The sequence below is a fragment of the Delphinus delphis genome, chromosome 19 (genome assembly GCF_949987515.2).
Source record: "Delphinus delphis chromosome 19, mDelDel1.2, whole genome shotgun sequence".
NCBI lineage: Eukaryota > Metazoa > Chordata > Mammalia > Artiodactyla > Delphinidae > Delphinus > Delphinus delphis.
Window position 1 is genome coordinate 14,480,306 of NC_082701.1, and position 15,619 is coordinate 14,495,924.

Genomic DNA, 15,619 nt, shown 5'->3' on the forward strand with positions numbered 1-15,619 from the left:
TTTAACACCAATATGTAAAAGGACTATACTCCTTCCCCGTCACAACCTCAACGGGCACTCCCAGGAGAGGGCAGGCAGGACAGCATTTTACTAGAGATGAACGCAAGGCGTGAGTCTCTAAACTACCATTAAGGAGTACAGTTGTAAAGAGGGGAACCAAGATTTATTTTTGTGAACCCTTAAGGCTGAGAAGGTGTACTTAAGTGGTAGTTTGTAGAATACCGAAGTAGTTTTACTTTTTTTTTTGGCGGTACGCGGGCCTCTCACTGTTGTGGCCTCTCCCGTTGCGGAGCACAGGCTCCGGACGCGCAGGCTCAGCGGCCATGGCTCACGGGCCTAGCCGCTTCGCGGCATGTGGGCTCTTCCCGGACCGGGGTACGAACCCGTGTCCCCTGCATCGGCAGGCGGACTCTCAACCACAGCGTCACCAGGGAAGGCCACCGAAATAGTCTGTCTCATTTGCGGGGAAAAAAAAAAAAAAGGGAAGGTAAAGCTGACTCAATAGTGGCAACAGCGGGATAGTGAAAAGTAGATGGGAATGATCTTTATCGGTGTTGAAGACAAAAAGAACAAGTAGAGCCGGACGTGACGGATGTAAGAGACAGGAAGCCTAATAACTTCGCCTTGGCGAGTGGGATAGGCACGCGGCGGTGGCGGCAGCGGCCGGAACGCAGTGACGTACTTCCGTTGGTGGGATTGGCCGCGCGCACGCTCACTTCCGTCGCGCCTGCGCAGGTGGCCCCCTACTCCCGGTTGTGGCGGGTTTTCGGGGCCCATATTACACATATGTTAGCCTTTCATAGGAGACTGTGCACTTTTATTCCTGAGGGCGATGCGCTGTGGTGCAGCCGTCAGGGCCGGCCAGAAAGTCTGCAGGTGCCTGCTGTCTGGGTTTAGTCGAGTAGATGGGAGGCAGTTGACGGAAGGGAGCGGCTCCTTTGTAGGGCCCTTGAGGTCGCACGGGGAGCTGCCCCCGGTGAGCGAGCTGAGAAAAGGCCCCGAGTCTGGCGGCGAGGAGAGCGAGGTGCTGGTTGAGATCTGTCAGAAAAGGCGTTTCCTCAGTGGCACCAAGCGACAGCTTAGTCGAGATTCTCTTCTGAGCGGGTGCCACCCCGGCCTTGGCCCCTTGGGTATAGAGTTGCGGAAGAACCTGGCGGCGGAATGGTGGTCCGCGGTGGTGGTGTTCAGGGAGCAGGTCTTCCCGGTAGACGCCCTCTACCATGAACCAGGCCCTTCGCTGCCCGGGGACAGTGCCTTCAGGTTAGTTTCTGCAGAAACGCTACGCGAAATCTTGCAAGACAAAGAGCTGAGTAAGGAACAGCTAGGAGCATTTCTTGAGAACTTACTGAAAACTTCTGGGAAACTACGGGAGAACCTTCTTCACGGTATGCTTCACGATTTCATGCTTCAAAATAGGTGTCGGGGTGGAAAGGCAGACTCGCTCGATTTCCCAGATTGCAGCTGGCCCTGTATTCACATGGAAAGGAAATTATCTGGTTCTCAGTCTTCTTGAAGCAGTTGGGTTTGTTGACAGTGTTGCTGCCTTGGAGAAAACTGGTTCATGGGATCGTTATTGTTCCTTAAAGAATCCGGCCCGGGGCTTCCCTGGTGGCGCAGTGGTTGAGAGTCCGCCTGCCGATGCAGGGGACACGGGTTCGTGCCCCGGTCTGGGAGGATCCCACATGCCGCGGAGCGGCTGGGTCCGTGAGCCATGGCCGCTGAGTCTGCGCGTCCGGGGCCTGTGCTCCGCAATGGGAGAGGCCGCAGCGGTGAGAGGCCCGCGTACCGCAAAAAAAAAAAAAAAAAAAAAAGAATCCGGCCCAAGGCTCTAATAAAGCTCTCAGTTTCACAAGGCAACCCTAGAATTTTGGAGTTTATTGAGCGGCCCTAGAATTAGGACCTAAATTAAATCGTGTGTTTGAATCATTGGTTCATTGTTACTGAAATATTTATAAGTACTTCCATAGTTTTCTTTTTTTTACACACTATAGGCTAATCGAGAGCTTGTTTTTTTAGAGCAACAAGAAAATGCCCTCCCCCAGTTTTTCTTACCGAAAACTGATCTACACAATCTGTTGTTTGAAGAGCCCTTAAGGTAATTTTTGAATTGGCAGAATAATAGGACTAATCAAGTTTTATAAGCGATTCTTGAGTGAATACACAGAAATTTGTAGGGCACAATATGCCTTCAAAGTCAAATAGATCATGATAGCAGAGATTCTGGAAAAAAAAATTTAGAATTTTTACAGGACAGACTTGCTGCCACAGCATCTCATCTTTGCAAAATGCTATTCTTACCATTTTTTATTAAGTGGTACTAGGAAGTAATTTAAAATAACCAGTGTCCATGGTTCTCTGAAAATTGATACCTATATTGTAAACTTTTAAAGATTTCCTTAATAAAATAAAGCAAACTTAAACTGGTGGGTAAACGTGACAATTTTGATTTGTACTACTTTAATTATTCTATGATGATTTTACTTTGGGGAAGTTAAATCACTGCTCATTACCATGTCCCAAAACAAATAAATCTTTTCTTCCCTATTAGAAAATGAAACATAGCTCTCTTAGATTCATCAAAGCATTTATTGATGTGCCAGACATTTTCTTGCCTTTAGAAACTTAAATCCACTTACTTGCCAAATTTTTGGTTGTCTAGTGTTTTTAGCTTCTGAGTACCAGTTTGCCATTTCTTTCCATGCCCAGTGCCCTTACCCTCTTTATTTCATGTTTGAGCTATTGTGGTAGCCTCTACTTATGAACGGTTTTTAAAATTTCTCAGCCATTTTTTCTCCAAATATTGTTACTGCCCCATTCTTTCTTCTGTCCTTCAGTGATTAATTACACATATGTTAGACTCACCCCCCAGCATCTTGTTATCAGCTTTCTTGAACACATTAATTACACTTAAAAGTCTATATCTGATAACTCAGATATGTCGGTTTCTGTTATCTGTCTTACTCTGGGCTTTTGGTCATTTGGACTTTCGATTTTCTAGGTACTTTGTGTGTTAATTGTAGAGATAAATTGAGGCTCTGGGTGGCATTGTTTTCTTCTACCTGGGAGGGTTTACTTTTGCTTTTGGCAGGCAGCTAGGGCATATCTTCTTAATACAATCCGGGATTAAGTGTATTGAGGCTGGATTTCAGTCTTTTTGCTTCACCTCTGCTCCTAGAGTGTAGCCCTTTGAGTGTACGTAGTGAAAGGCTGGGGTGTTTTCCAGAGCCCCTCCTCCTTAAGAGCCTCGAACTACAATTTTGGGGCTTCCTAGCCCCATACAATGTCAGGAAGCTCTGCTCAGCATTTCAGCTTCTTAGTTCTCCTACTTCAGATTGGAAAAGCAGCACTAAATGTTGGGTTCACCTCTGTTCTTACATTCTCTCCAAATCTTGGACCCTCAAGTCCTTACTGCCTTGACAGCTCTCCTGTGTCTTTAAACAGATTCTTTTTTTCAGTTTCTTGACCAGTTTTTCTTGTTATCAACAAGCTTGTCTACTATTACCAGAAGTGGAAATCTCAAATCAAGTAACTTTTGAACACAGTGTTATCATTTAGTGGGATATAATCTAAGTGCATAAAGAACTACAAAGAAATCTTGAACTTTATTGTATTGATTTATTGTAAGTAGAAATGTTGGGATTATAATTCTGAAGCTGTTTCACATATAGGATAAAGCAAATAGACCAATGGATAGATTTATTAGGAACCAAGATTTTCACTGAAAGAGAAAAGATGTACAACAAGGCAAGGATAAACTTTATAATGTTACATTTGAATTGACTATCAGTGTGAATTCATGATTTTTTAAAAATACAAATTTCCTAACTTTCTTCATTGAAGGGGCCTAGAAGCGATGACAATAGCAATGAACACACCTAGTACCCAGAATTTGGTTTCTAAAGGAACCAGTGCTTGGAGAAATGGCTCATTCCAGGTATGGGGCAGGGCAGTACAAAGTGACTTTGGCACAGTTTATGGTGCTAGAAAGCAAAGAATTACTAGAAGACTAGTGGGTTTATGTTAAAAGGACATAGATGCTGGCTTGAAGGAGACTCCCACTGGCTAAGTTTGGGACAAATTGAACATTAAAATAAATATTGATGGTAATGGGATCAGAACACATTAAATAAAATTAAAAATCTAATCCACAGTGTTAAACAAAAAATTAAGTAATTGAGGCTGCTGGTAGAAAGAGTAGTTGGAAAGAGTTTGTCTTTGTAGGAGCTATGCAATAAATGTAGAAGGAAAGGTAGGATAGAAAAATCACCTTTTTATGATTTTGTAATCCTCGGTATAATAATTCAAGCAGGGGTTCATCAACAGATTCTAAAATATCGGGTGTGGGACTTCCCAGGTGGTGCAGCGGTTAAGAATCCGCCTGCCAATGCAGGGGACACGGGTTCGAGCCCTGGTCCGGGAAGATCCCACATGCCACAGAGCGACTAAGCCCATGAGCCACAACTACTGAAGCCCGTGCGCCTAGAGCCCATGCTCTGCAACAAGAGAAGCCACTGCAATGAGAAGCCCGCGCACCGCAACAAGAGCAACCCCCTTTTGCCACGACTAGAGAAAGCCCGCATGCAGCAACGAAGACCCAACGCAGCCAAAAATTAATTAATTAATTAAAAGAAAACGATTGCCCCTTTGTTAAAAAATAAATAAAATAAAATATTGGGTGGAAGATTGTTGGGGAGCAGGATAATGTTGGGGAAAGGATATTCACTACCTTAACTTGGTAATCAAATCTGGTTTCATTAAAAGTGGGATTATTTGATACTGTGTTACTCCTGTTAGGATGCAACAGCACATATACATCAACTATGTAGTATTTATTCCTGCTAAAAATGATTAACCCAAATTAAATAAGGAAAAATTCAGACAAATCTAATGTGAGATAATCTATGACTGGCCTGTTCTCAAATTAAAAATTGATATCATTAAAAGCAAAGTTAGAGAGGGAGAAGTCAGGGGAAATATTCTAGTTTCAGAGTGATTTAAGAGACCTAATAAAATGCAGTGAGTTAACCTTAATTAGGGAGAAAGAGAGCAGCAGTAAATGGCTTTTGGGGTGACAATTCGAGAAAATAGAATATTGACCATAAGTTAGGTGAAATTATGATATTATGATTAATTTAATGGTGTAATAGTGGTATACAGTGAATATTTTTAATTTTAGGAGGTACATGCTAAAATGTTTTGGGGTGAACAAGAAAGAAAATAAATGTGGCAGAATGTTGACAATTGGTGGATCTAGGTTAAGGGTTTACAGATGTTTATTGTACTGTTCTTTCACCTTTCTTGTAGATTTGAAAATCTTCATACTAAAAAGTTGGGGGAAACTACCTAAAATTAAGTGGTAATCAATTAAGATCTGCCTTAGTAGCTCCATGCTACTGTACTTACTGCTGTGTTAGCATTATATTATTAATTTGTCTATAAATTGACCAAAATTATTTGGGTTTATAAAATAGGTTTATATAGTGATTGATTTATCTTTTGACAGGTGCCTTGGAGCATTATGTTAATTACCTGGATCTGCTAAACAAGAGGCTACCTTTTGGCCTTGCTCAGATTGGAGTGTGTTTTCATCCTGTTTCTGATACTAAGCAGACACCTGATGGTGTTAAAAGGTACACAAAAAAATGGAAATAACTTGACCTTGTATTTAAACAGTCACTTTCACTTTGGGATAGATTATATGATTTTCAAATAAGTGATTATCTGATATTTCTGATATCCAAAGAATCGGTGAAAAGACTGAAGCTTCACTGGTATGGTTTACTTCAGCAAGAACTGCAAGCCAGTGGCTTGATTTCTGGTTACGTCATCGACTCCTGTGGTGGAGAAAGGTACTACAATAATTACCCTTAATTTAATAATGATTAGGCAAATTGTCTTAGTGTGTCAGAGGTAATACTTCTCTACAATAAATGAAATTTATTTTGATGTAGCAATGTTATATTTATAAGAGACAGCTATAATAAATTAACAACTACATATAAAAACTCTTTGTAATAATTTTCATTGTTCCATAAAACAAAGTTACTTTAGTAAAGACGTCTGTTGATGTCTTGCTCAGAAACTTTTGTTGGTAAGACTTTACATTCTAGGTAAAGTTCAAATCCCTCACCTGGCATTCCTGATTGGTGTAGAGTTGGACCCTTGCCCACTCTTACAGCTTTAGCTTTTTTTTTTTAAAAAAGATCTTTATTGGAGTATAATTGCTTCACAATACTGTGTTAGTTTTGCTTCCAACCTCCATGAACTCTCCATATTAGTCAAATGGTCCTGTAATTTACAGTCAAGTTTCAGTGTAAGCCTAAGAGAAAAGAGTTGAAGTAAGCATTTTTGTCATGCCATTGTCTTATTTCTCTAACTCTCAAAATCTCCAAACACCCATGTAAACTAAATGGAATGATCACAAATAAGGAAGGATGAGAACGGTGAGTATGTGATACTTTCTTCTTTATCCCACTTAGTTCATGGTTCCTTCCCTTCTTATTAATTGACCACAGAAATGCTAGATAGCATCAACAGTTTTTCTCTGTAATTCTTTCAGATTAAAAAACACTATTTGTAACAGTATATTCACTCATATTTAATTAAACTTAACAATTTTTTATTTGGGACTTGACCAGTTTCATTCAGTTGCTGGGGGCAACTTTTTAATATTTATTTTAATAAGTTAATAAGACAAACTTTCTTTTCCAGTTTGCTGTGAGTCCATCTAACTTCAGCAGCAGTGATTGTCAGGATGAAGCGGGCCGAAAAGGAAACAAACTTTACTACAATTTTCCGTGGGGAAAGGAGCCAATAGAAACCCTGTGGAATCTAGGAGATCATGAACTTTTACGCATGTATCCTGAAAATGTAGCTCAATTACATGTATGTTTTACCTTGCGCGCCTATGTATCCTTTACCCAGATTCTCTAACTGTGATCATTTCTGAACCATTTGAGAATAAGCTGTAGACATGGTGCCCCATGACGTCTTAATACTTCAGTATGCATTTCTCAAGTACAGGGACTCACCTGTATAACCACAATGCAATCATTATGATCAGGAAAGTAACAGTAATCTGCTATTATTCTCAAATCCACAGAACCCTTCAGATGTAACCAATTATTCTAATCTGCCCTTTATAGGTCCAGGATCCAATCTAGGATCCTGTATTTCATGTAGTTGTCATGTGTCCTTAGTTTCCTTCAAATAGTTCCTTTTATTTTTCCTTGTCTTTCATGACCTTGACAGTTTTGAAGAGTACAGACCGGTTACTTTGTAGAATGTCCCCTGGTTTGAGTTTCTTTCATGTTTCCTCATGATTTATGTATTTTTGCTAAGAATGCCACAGAAATGGTGCTACCCTCTTCTCAGTGCATCATATTGGCTTGTTACTGGTGATGTTAACTTTTATCGCTTGGTTAAGATGATGCTTCCAGGTTTCTCCAGTGTAAAGTTGATAAGTATTTTGTACTTATTAATTGATGAGTAATTAATAAGCCTTTTGTGGGCAGATACTTTGACTATGTAAATAACCTGTTTCTCACCAGATTCTGGCCTACTGGTTGCAACATCCATTGATAATTCTTGCCCAAATTGATTATTACTATGAGGGTTGCCAAATGGTAATTTTAAAAATTTCATCAGTCTATCTAGACTTACTGATCAATTTGTATTCTGATTCTGTAAGTGAAAAATGTAATTTTAAGAGGTAGTTCTGCTAAATGATGCTTTATTTTTGTTCTCCTTTTCTGTGAAGGGCAGAGATGGACGGAAAAATGTGGTTCCTTCTGTTTTATCCATAAATGGAGATCTAGACCGAGGCATGCTGGCATATCTCTACGATTCTTTCCAGCTAACAGAGAACTCCTTTACAAGAAAGAAAGATCTTCATAGAAAGGTGCTTTGATATTTCAGAGATAGACTTGGGAAATTAAAAATATAAATTTCTCTCCCTTTTTTTATGTTAGTGTACTTGGTTTCTAATATAAACTCTGAATAATAATTTTTTTAGTGCAAGTTATTTATTTTTCAGGTTTTTTTAGAATCTGCCCACAGGAATAATAAGCAGGTTCTCACAGAATAGAAGAAGGAATCCCTCTTGGGTAATCCCAAAGGCGTTTCTGTTTGAACTTGGGCAGCTGGACAGCTGTCTCTGATTCTTAGCCCCTGAGCCTTTTCACTTATGGCTTCTGCTTGTATCAGAAGCTGAGTGTTAAGTAGGAGTAAGTAAAACAGGCCAGCAAGACTTGTGGTATTAACCTCTCTGCTTCTCGTCTGACCCCAAGTGGCTGATCACTGGATCACAGGAACTAGACATGGGTCTGGGTCAAGGGAAAGGCTTATTTTAGGATGTGCAATTTGAGCATTTTTATGGGCTGAAAATCAAGAGAGAGGAGGGGTTGAAGAAATAGGAGAGAAATGAAGTACCTAATGGAGCAAGATTTTAGAAGAAACAGGAAGGACCAAGACAGAATCAAGAACACAAGTTGGGGGGTTTTGTCTTGAAAAGGGAGTTATTTTTTGAAACAGCAGGGTGGAAAGAAACAATTGTATAGATATAAATAGGCTACTAGAGCTGGTTAGCCCTTGAAGGAAGTTTTGCTCATATCCTCTATTTTCTTGGGGAATTAGGAAGCAAGATTATTAGCTTAAAATGTGGAGGAGTAGGGGTTTAAGTGGCAAGAGTTTAGAATACTCATATTTCCCTTGAATGGGAAAGGGAGCTTCCCCAAAATCAAAAGTTTTCACGTGTTGAGTGCTCAACTGGGATTAGACACCATGAGTTTGTAGCACCACTCTGCCTAGTTAGTGATTTATTATGCAGTGCTTGTTTAGCCTGATGTGGCCATTTATAGAATTGTTTGGGATTTATAGGGTGTGTGTAGCAGACAAACAAGGGGGATCCTTTCTTTTCTTTCTCTTACATACTGCACATCCAAACCATCAGCAAAACCTCTTTGATTCTGTCTTCAAAATATATCCTGAATCTGACGGTTTCTTAGCACCTCCCCTGTTCGCAGTCTGATCTAAGCCACCATCATCCCCACCTCCCTGCACTGAGTGGCCCTTTTAAAAGGTACGCGTTACTTTGTTCCTCTGCTCTAAACACTCCAATAAGCTCCTCCTCTCACTCAGAGGAAAAGCCAAAGCCCCTAAAATGTTTTACAAAGCATTATCCCTTTTGACCTTCAACTCCTCTCCACCTTACTCAGTCTGCTCCAGCAGCACAGACCTATTGTTGTTTCTAGAACATGCCCAGTGTGTGCTCCCAGCTCAAGAGCCTTGTCATTAATGCTCCCCTTTGTCTGAGTGCTCTTCCTCCAAGTCCACGTCTCGTCCCTCCATCCCCTTTCAAGTCTGCTCACATGTCACCTCAGAAAGGAGACTTTCTCTTACCCCCTTATTTATTTATTTATTTTTAATGGTCCCATTGTAGTTTTTTTTTTTTTTTGGCTGCACCGTGCGGCATGTGGGATCTCAGTTCCCTCACCAGAGACCTCGCCCCCTGCAGTGGAAGCGTGGAGTCCTAACCACTGGACCGCCAGGGAATTCCCTCTTACCACCTTATTTAAAATAGCAAACAACCCTCCACCAGCCCACCCCTTGCCAGCACTTCCTATCTTCTTTTTTTTTCAATGCTTAACCACCTTCAAATATATTATTTACTTATCTATTTTGTTATCTGCTTCTCTGCATTATGAGGGACAGGATTTTTGTCCCCACCACCTAGAATTATTTCTCGTACCAAGTAGCCATTCACATGTTTGTTGAATGGCTGAATGAATACACAGAGTGATGGGTTTTGGCAAGAGAAAGTCCAAGTGATAAGCCACATGGCTCAGGCTGGGTAGGGAAGGCAGTGATGCCAGAAAGGGGCATTTCAACTGAGAGAAAATGGATTTGTCAGAAAATGGGAGAATATCAAGTGAACTTATTTCTGTAGAATGCCTGAATGGAGAAATCTATGAGCAGCTGAATAAAGATGGTTGATACATCATTGTGTGATATTTTTAATGACCTCAGCTAGCTTCCATTTTCACACAGAAAATTTTAACTGCTTAAACAGCTTCATGTTAATTAGTGCTTGTCCTTTTTACCCCTTCTCTTTAAATTGTTTTAGGTGCTTAAACTTCACCCTTGTTTAGCCCCTATTAAGGTTGCTTTGGATGTGGGAAGAGGCCCAACAGTGGAACTAAGACAGGTGGGTTAAATAAGTTTTAATGTCATGATTTCAATTATAACTGTTATTCCAAGTAAATGAGTAGTTTGCCATCTAAAGTTTTATTTTGATTCATTTTTTTAAAAATTCTAATTAAATAATGAACTGTGAACATATTTTAATTAAATAATGAAATTTTTATTCAATAAAAAAATCCATTTTTAATGAATTTTTAAATTTTTAATTAAATCAGTCATTAATGAATTTTAATTAAATAATAATAAATACTACAGTTAATTACAGATAATTTGAAGTATATTATATTAAAGAAGCTGAATACAGTTCAGTGGGCCTTGCTGTTAATGTCATGCCCAGTCATAGTTGCATTTTTTTAAATGAGTATGCATAATTTTGGCAATCAAAATATTTGTACAGACGTCTAGTGAATTATTTCTTACCCTCTTCCCTTTTTAACTTAACACTTTTGATACTTTTTGGTATAAGCACAAGTTCTAGATCTGTAATCTTATTTTTCTAATCTATCTGGTCAAATTAAATACTGTTAAGAAAAACCAGGACCACTTCAGCAGTCATTTCTGTTTGGGTATCTCAGACCCATCCAGGGACCTGAGTGAGGATACTAGAAAGATTGACCTGGCTTTCCCGGGCTCCTGTGCAGGGGTCTGGGAAGGTGGGGATAATGAGCTCAGGGAAAGGGAAGAGAATGGCTTAATTTCCACATTTCCCCCAGGATTGCAGGAGGCTCCACAACACCCTGGTAGGTACCAAGTTCCTAGGGATTTTTTTGCTTGAAGGACAAAGAACTGTGCTTTGTAGATTTTCATCATTACCATTGCAGGCCTTTTGTTTTGTTTTGTTTTTGTTTGTAAGCATATTAGTAGTATTTTGTGCCTTGGGTGTTTTACCAAAAGAGTAGTGTCTTATTCTCTTTTTAACACTTTTCCCCTCAGCAGTATGACAAAGAGAATCCTTACGTATGTAACTTTCTGGGCTATGAAACAGGTTTTGTGGGTTATTTCCCCATGTCTTCACGTGCGCTTTATCATGCTTAGAACTTTTTCTCTCCTTTTCTACCTTCTGTTAGAGCACATTTTCTGCTGGCAACCAAAACTAAACTTACTAAAACTCATATTTATTTTTCCCTGATAATTTCTTAGGTTTATTAATACCTATATTCTCATCTATCCCCAAAATATCCTGTACCTTAACACCCATTTACTTCGCTGTGGTCTTTCCCTGGGAACTTGTTAGAAATGCAAATTCTTGCCAGACCTGCTGAATCAGAAACTCTGGGGGGCGAGGCTGAGCCATCTGTGTTTTGCAAGCCCTCCAGGTGATTCTGGTGTTTAAGTTTGAGAAACAGTGCTCTAGCTCAGGCACACACCCCTACCCCATCCCACCATCCACCCCCTCTCCCTCCCCATGGGGACATTTGGTAATATCTGGGGACATTTTGGGGGACATTTTTGGTTGTCAGAAGGTGGGGAAGGGTGGTCCGGACATCTAATGGAGACCAGGGATGCTGCTAAACATCCTATATCAGCAGTGCCAATGAGAGAAATTCTGCTTTAGAATTTTAGTTCTAGATTGTTAAGGGAGTTTTAAATTTTTCTTTTTCTTGCTTCACCATTTTTAAGAAAACAGTAAAGTGTACTATGTCATTTACTCATCATTACTTCTGTATTTCCAATCAGGCTTTTGTCTCCAGCATTCCACTGAAACTAATCAATCATTATTTTCTTCTTGAAACATTTTCTTTAGTTGGCTTCAGGAACACCACTCTCTGGGTTTTCTTCATACTTTTCTGGCTCCTTCTCCTTAGTTTCCTTTAATGGCTCTTCCTTCTCTTCCTTACATCGTATTATAACCCTTAGGCTCAGTTCTCAAGTCTCAGATAAGTTTAGAGTTAACTTAGCCCTTTGGACTGTTTTTTTCTGATAGAATCTGTTTTGCTTTTGTTTATTTGTGTTATGAATGATAATAAAAATTCTTATATTTGGTATAAAAATTTCAGATTTGCATTTAGTATTCAGCTTTGCAGTGTTTAAGTTCTTCAGAAGAAGTATACAATTTATAAGTATACAATATATAAAATTATCAACAATATTATCATGTAATTAAAGGGATTTATGCCCACTTTAAAGAGTGAAAAAGATGATTGGTGGTTTCATAAAAATAGGGTAATAACTCTAGCTACTTTTCTTTCTTTCATATTCAGAGTTTTTGTATTTTTCCCCAGGTTTGTCAAGGGCTATTTAATGAATTATTAGAAAATGGAATATCTGTGTGGCCTGGTTATTTGGAAACTGTGCCATCCTCATTGGAACAACTTTATTCAAAGTAAGAATGTTGTTTTTTCTTGCTTAAAAAATGTATTCAGAGTTTTTGATTATACGATGTTTCTTTATAACAGATTTCTTCTAAATATCTATATATACTATAATTCAAAATTATTCCTAACTTTCCTATTTACAGAACCACATACCCTTAGTTAATTGGTACAGCAGGAAACAATACTCATCAGGTATATATAAGTGCAAACTATGTGAAACTTTAAGACTTAATACCATGAAGTATGTGTACCTGAGTTTATCAGTTTATCAGGGATGGAATTATTTATATTAGACACATTTGTTGAATCAGGACTGGGGGAACATGAGTGGAGTGCCTTTTCCTTGCTGGCCTTGTTCATTCTCAGGCTGAGTGGAAGGTAATTCTATTCCAGAGAACAGAGAACTAGTTTTCTCGGTGATCTGCACCTCTGTTTACCTGATTGCTCAAGACTGAAACCTGGATATTGTCCTTCACTCCTCCCTCTTCCTTACTGTTAGAGTCTAGTCCATCACTAACTCTTGTCTTCCTCCTAAATGTATCTCACATCCACATCTCCCCATTAAGATCACCAGTATCTCTTGACTGGATTATTGAAATAATCTCCTAACTGATCTCCTGTCTCTAGTCTTACCCCCTGCTATTTTCATTAACTTCTGTTTTTTAATAAAATAATTCATTTTTCCCTACTTTGGGTTTATTTTGTTATTTTTTTAGCTTTTTGTGTTGAATACATATCTTTTAGGTGAAAAGTTGTAAAGCTTCGTGTTTTGCTCCTCAGTTCTGTAGTAACTTGTTAAAATATACCTTTCAGATGATGTCAGAAGAAAAATAAGTTTCTATAGATAAAGCAACTGATGGCTTTATCATATATAAAATGAAGGGGTGGTACTTGAACTTTCCAGTGTTCTCAGTTTCTAAAATCTTACCCTTTGAGTCATGTGGACAATATCAAGTTACAATTGTTCTTTACATGGTAAAGGCTTTATGTCCCAGGATAGTTTTTTCCCTTTGTCCCAGAATACTTTTCTCCAGATATTTATTAAGTACCCACTATATTTTTTGTTCTTTGATACAGCAATAAACAACACAGAAAAGTTTCCTGTTCTTAATGACACTTATTCTAGTGGGATAGAATAGACAACAGGCAAGTAGATAAATAAGATAATTTCTGGTGGAGTCCTAAAAGAAAAGAAACAATCAGATAGTATGACTGGGTAAACAGAAGGAAGGCCAGTGTGGAACATATTCAGTTATTGCTAAACTAGAAACTGTAAGTTAGTGTACTAAGGTATATATTTAGCATGGTTTTTGGTATAATTTGTTGTACACTATATCTTAATATTATAGTAGTATTATAAGAGAGTTTTGTCTAAAATTATTTTCTCGGATTGTATCCAAATACCAAAAGGCTGAGGTTATTCTGAGGTTCATCCAGATCACACCAAATGGTGTGTTGAGGTACCAGTGTTTATTTCTTATATTTTCTTTTCTTTTATGACTTCCTAGCTATTACAATAAGTCAGAAACTTCCTGAAAATTTTACTTTGAAAATGATTCAGAAACTTGAAAAAAGTATTTTTGGGTTCAGTTCTCAAGCCCTGCCTTTGAGTTTTGTGACTCTTTTTTTCCTTTCTTTCTTTCTTAATTTTTTTATAGAAATTTAGTTGTTGTATACAGGAACTTTAGTTGCAGCATGTGGGATCTAGCTCCCTGACCAGAGATCGAACCTGGGCCCCCTGCATTGGGAGCTTGGAGCCTTAGCCACTGGACTACCAGGGAAGTCCCTGAGTTTTGTGACTCTTGAAGGTGGCATTGGCTCCTGAGTAATTAAAGCTGGTAATGTGGTGAATTTACAGTCTATATTTGTGCTCACATGTTTTGGTTAACTACCTTTTTTTTCTTAGATATGATGAAATGAGTATCCTCTTCACAGTGTTGATTACTGAAGCTACTTTGGAGAATGGATTAATACATCTGAGAAGTAGAGACACCACAATGAAGGAAACGATGCATATATCCAAAGTAAAAGACTTTTTAACTAAATATATATCATCAGCTAAGAATGTATAGATTCTAATATTTGTGTAATAAATATTCTCCTTTCCTAATTTGGTTGTCTTATTTAACTGAGATTATTATTAGTGGTTTTTTTTGGTGCTTTTTTTGATTCAGTTTTTATTATATTTCTTGATGTATTTCATGGTATCAGGAATATGTTCACCTATAAGAAACAAAAGGACTGCTATACTGGCTTAAGCAAATTGGAGTTTGTTTCTTTCATAACAAGAAATCGAGGGGGTAGACTGTCCAGAGCTGGTGTAATTGTTTCCTCTATAGTAGTTAGGGAGCAAGGCGCTTGGCTGTCTTTCCACCATCTTTAGTATATTGGCTTTTATCTTTATACTTGTTTCTTCTTGGTCACAAGATGGCGGATGTATTTCTAGCCTTCTCAGCCACATTCGAGTTAGGAAGAAAGTCAAAGAGATAAGAGCTAGCCAGCCAAGGCTCTTCTGTTTTTAATTAGGAAAGTAAAAGCTTTCCCAAACATCCCGGTCAGAAGACTTATTTACATTTTATTCTATTTATCAGAACTGAATCACATGGTCATTACTAGGCCAGTCATTGTCCAAGGGAATGAGAATATCGTGATTAATTTGGATCAAACACAATTTATCCCTTGGGGCAGTACTGTCTTGTCTTCTCTGAAATGGGTTTTGTTATCAGGAAAGAAGGGTCTTTATATACACTGTCAAATATCAAAGATTAACCTAAAACTAAAATTTTAATAATGAGAACATTTATTGACTTTTGCAAAGCAAGCTAAAATAAATGTTAAATGGCATAATCTAATATTAGTGTATTTCATGTCTGATTCTAATAGATATGTTTATAAGAAATCTTTAAACTTTTGTGTGCTGATTATGTTTGTGTTAACTATGTTGTCATTACCAACCTGACAAAAATTCTGATACTTTGTGTAAAATGTCTTAAAAGCTTGGCTGGCTTATCTGAGTTGACTTTACTTAGTAGGTCTTTATTTTTTGGTCCTTATTTTTTGCTCTTGGGGAGAATTTCAAACACAAACATACACAGAATAGTATA

The 15,619-nt window shown here is 38.5% G+C and overlaps 1 protein-coding gene across 1 annotated transcript; it reads left to right on the forward strand.

Moving 5' to 3' along the window:
• Positions 1-574: 574 nt before the first annotated feature.
• POLG2 (DNA polymerase gamma 2, accessory subunit) lies at positions 575-15,354 on the forward strand. Its single transcript, XM_059998210.1, has 8 exons — positions 575-1,385; positions 5,504-5,630; positions 5,744-5,849; positions 6,712-6,885; positions 7,760-7,900; positions 10,124-10,204; positions 12,423-12,523; positions 14,422-15,354. Exons 1-8 carry the CDS (start codon positions 833-835, stop codon positions 14,585-14,587), a joined length of 1,449 nt encoding a protein of 482 aa, XP_059854193.1. The 5' UTR covers positions 575-832; the 3' UTR covers positions 14,588-15,354.
• The last annotated feature ends 265 nt before the right edge of the window (positions 15,355-15,619 follow it).